The sequence below is a fragment of the Triticum aestivum genome, chromosome 1B (genome assembly GCF_018294505.1).
Source record: "Triticum aestivum cultivar Chinese Spring chromosome 1B, IWGSC CS RefSeq v2.1, whole genome shotgun sequence".
NCBI classification, from domain to species: Eukaryota; Viridiplantae; Streptophyta; class Magnoliopsida; order Poales; family Poaceae; genus Triticum; species Triticum aestivum.
Genome location: NC_057795.1, coordinates 2,380,159 through 2,384,229, shown reverse-complemented (window position 1 = coordinate 2,384,229; position 4,071 = coordinate 2,380,159). Strand labels below are relative to the sequence as shown.

The 4,071-nt window shown below is 43.7% G+C and overlaps 1 protein-coding gene across 1 annotated transcript; it reads left to right on the top strand.

The window, feature by feature from the left end:
* Positions 1 to 444: 444 nt before the first annotated feature.
* Positions 445 to 3,638, top strand: LOC123083165 (wall-associated receptor kinase 1). Its single transcript, XM_044505284.1, has 3 exons — positions 445 to 1,488; positions 1,582 to 1,746; positions 2,554 to 3,638. Exons 1-3 carry the CDS (start codon positions 498 to 500, stop codon positions 3,540 to 3,542), a joined length of 2,145 nt encoding a protein of 714 aa, XP_044361219.1. The 5' UTR covers positions 445 to 497; the 3' UTR covers positions 3,543 to 3,638.
* The last annotated feature ends 433 nt before the right edge of the window (positions 3,639 to 4,071 follow it).

Below are 4,071 nucleotides of genomic sequence, written 5' to 3'. Positions count from 1 at the left end.
GTTGCTACTCTAACTTACTCTCCACTGTAACTAGCCTTACATAATTTATTTCAACAACTGTCCTTTTAATGCCCTATTATAGCATACCTTTATTCGTAGAGAAAAATTATAGTACATATTTGAAGATGCTCTAAGACACGAATAAAAATGCAAAAGACAGAAAAACTAAAAACTTGTAACCACACAAGCTTTAAAAGCATCTACATGCGCGAACCAACATGTGGTTGCATGGTTAAGAGCACGGTGGTATCCCTTAACAGGGTTCAAATCCTGGTGCTCGCATTTATCTTCAATTTATTTCAAGGGTAGGGTGTGCGTGTGTGCGTCGATAGGAGTGAGTGTTTGCGCGTGTATATATATATGAAAAAAGCATCTACATCCATGATTTTTGCCTATTTACTTGTCATCCCGTCTATATATTAAGGGAGGGAGGATGTGCAGCCCAAGTTAGACGATTCCTTGCAACCTGCCAGACACGATAGAGGGAGTAGAGCAGCATGAGCACCCCAAATTCCCAATTCCATTCCCACCCACTACTGCGGCTGTGGTTGCCAGTAATCCAACTAGTCATCTTGGCCGCCGCGGCTGAGCAGCAGCAAGGTTGCCGTGACAAGTGCGGCCACATCAGCATCCCCTTCCCTTTCGGCATCGGCCGCGGCTGCTTCCGCCATGGCTTCGAGGTCGTGTGCAACGACTCCTCGTATCCCCCTCGCGCCTTCCTTGCTGGCAAAAGAATATCCAGGTTGTCGTCGTCCCCACTGGATCCCGAGAACGGGAGCGATTGGTCCTTCTCGTCGATCGAGCTTGTGAGCATATCAGTCGCCACGGGCAAGGCACGGGTGTACGCCCCGGTCTCGTACCTCTGCAGCACAAATCTCAACAGGACCTTCTCCGCGATCTACAATATTCACTTGGCCCACACGCCGTTCGCCGTGTCGGCGACGCGCAATATTCTCGTCGGCGTCGGCTGGAGAGTCGATGCTTTCGTGACTTTCATCGACTTTCCGCTGAGGTGGCCGTATACGGTCATGTTCGCCTGCAGTGCTCGTGCACGCAATCTCCTGCCAAGTGTGACCCCAACAAACGGGTCGTGCACGGGGAGGGGCTGCTGCCACACCACCATCCCACCGGACAACAACCTCGGCAACTTGTTAAGCTTTTCTGTCAAGGGCGAGGTCCCCAACGAGCGGTGGGAAGACTACCCGTGCTCCTACGCCATGCTGGTGGACAAGTCATGGTACAACTTCTCTACGCCAGACATGGAGGGCAACAGGACGCTACTCAAAAGGTTCCCCCGGGGCGTCCACATCGCGCTCGATTTCGCCGCCGGGAACACTTCGTGTCCGGCCAAGGGACAGCCACCCCCTCCGGACTACGCCTGCATCAGCGGCAACAGCTCTTGCGCCAACTCAACACATACTCCTGGCTATATCTGCAAGTGCTGGGACCATTACGCTGGCAACCCTTACATCACTCACGGATGCCAAGGTACATACATGCATGCATGCATACATACATGGTACATATATATACATCATTGCTGAACTCATTGGTTAACTCCCGGAAGTGTTGATTCTTCAGATATTGATGAATGCAAGCTCCCGCATGTGTATCCCTGCTCAAATGGCGGGATCTGCAAAAACAGGCTCGGAGGCTATGACTGTCCATGCAAGTTCGGGATGAAAGGCGACGGCAAAGCGGGAACCTGCTCAGATATATTCACTCCAGCGGCCAAGGCGGCTGTGGGTAAGTACTAAGCTACTACTGCACTCCACTGTATGTGCGTGTACATGCATGTAACTATGTATGCATCAGTACACAGCACCCCGGGTGAGAATCTTTTCTATTAGAATCAAAACCCTTCGGGTGTGCCACATCACCAAAAACGTTGATCTGAAGTCCAAACTATAAACCAAAATTTGTGTCACCTAGATCATTCACCTTCAGTTATGGTTTTCAACAAGGAGCTTGATTCCATATGCAAATAGAAACATGTATTGGATAGGTGCACTGCGTGTACATCACTTGATGGATACTGCTTAATTTCTACAAATAACCTGACTGCAATGTATGAGCTACTCCTGCCTTGCCAAATTATAGAGCACATAATTTTTTCTCCAACATCGAACTTTGTAAATTTTCACCAAGTTTATAGACAAAAATTCCAAAAAAAAAAAACATTTACAATACCAAATATATATTATATGAAAATATAATTTGTGATGAATCCGTATTAATACAGCATATAGATGTTGATATTTTTTCTGTAAGCTTCGTCAAAATTTACAAAATCTTACAGTTTATATGCACTGTAATTTCGCAAAGACGGAGTACATGCTTCCATCATCTTCTGCACACTTCCCTCCGAGTTTCAACCCCTTCCATTCTTGATTTAGATCCATTTTTCTTCTGAAATTCTAGTGGAAACTTGTTTTAGATTCTTAGTAGATCAACTAATGAAACGTTTTACTTATTATGTTAAACATACCTGATAGATTTGTAAATGTGAACTTAGTGATATGTACTAATCAAGTTTGTTTCTTGTCCATCAAGGTGCCATTGGCGGTATTCTTCTGATGGCTGTTTTATCATTTCTTCTTATTCTTCACAAAGAGAAAAAGAAGACGGAAGAATTCTACAAAAAGAATGGTGGCCCTACATTAGAGAAGGCAGATGTCATTAAACTTTTCAAAAAGGGGGAGCTCAAGCCAATTTTGAGGAGTAGTAACTTAATTGGAAAAGGTTACTTTGGTGAAGTTTACAAGGGCCTTCTTGACAATAAATTAGTTGCAATAAAGAAGCCGATTAATGGTAGTGTGCTAGAGAGTGAACAATTTGCAAATGAAGTCATCATCCAATCTAGAGTCATTCACAAGAACATTGTCAGGCTCATTGGTTGTTGCCTTGAAGTTGATGCCCCTATGCTGGTCTACGAGTTTATCTCTCAAGGTAGCCTCCTTGACATCCTTCACAACAGTAATAACAAGGTGGCCCTCAACTTGGATACACGTTTAAGTATTGCAGCACAATCAGCGGACGGTCTAGCTTATATGCACTCAAAAACAAATAGTACAATTCTACATGGTGATGTTAAACCAGCAAATATACTCCTGGATGATAACTTTGTTCCCAAGATTTCAGACTTCGGCATATCTAAGTTGATTCAGAGAGACAAGCAACACACTGGACAAGTCATCGGCGACATGAATTATATGGATCCAGTATATCTACAAGAAGGCCGACTCACTGAAAAAAGTGATGTCTATAGTTTCGGAATTGTGATCCTAGAGCTTATTAGTAGGAGGAGGGCCATACATTCTGAGAATAATAGCTTGGTAAAAGGCTTTCTTGAAGCACATAAGAAACAGAAGAAAACGACTGAGTTTTATGACAAGGAAATTGCAATAACAAAAGATTTGGAGCTTCTTGATAGTCTGGCAGATATAGTCGTGGAATGCCTTAGCCTTGATGTAGACCAAAGACCAACGATGATGGAGGTAGCGGAGCAACTGCTCGTACTAGGCCGGTCTCGTAAAGCGTAGGGTGTTTTTCACCAAGTTAGTTTTTACAAAATCCTACAAAAAGGGGAAGCTGAGGCAATATTTGTAACAATGTTTTTAAGGTGTTGAATGTTTGTACGCTCCATTTGCCACTGTGTTTCGAAGCACTATAATTTGACCAAATTTTTAACCATATTACACATAATACATCCTTTTGCTTGCACCTGTAGTGTTGTTCGATGAGATTTTTTTTTTGCACTACGAATTGTACCAAAATAAGGAGGAAGGATAGTGCAAAAATAAAAGTTGTGTAAATTGTGACTTAGACTAATAATACTTAGTTGTGATTTTTTTTCAAAAGTATGACGTATTTTGTAGCAATTTCGGAAACTATAGCGCATAATGAAAAAAATGCAAAACTATGACCCTGTCGGCCACGTGCAGGCCGAAAAGGTAGTTTTCGGCCAATTGTTGGCCGAAGTAGGGTTTTCGGCCTTGCCATGGCCGAAAAGTGGTTGAGCTGGCCGAAATGGCTGTTTTCGGCTGCTGTTTGGCCGAAAAGGTCTTTTTG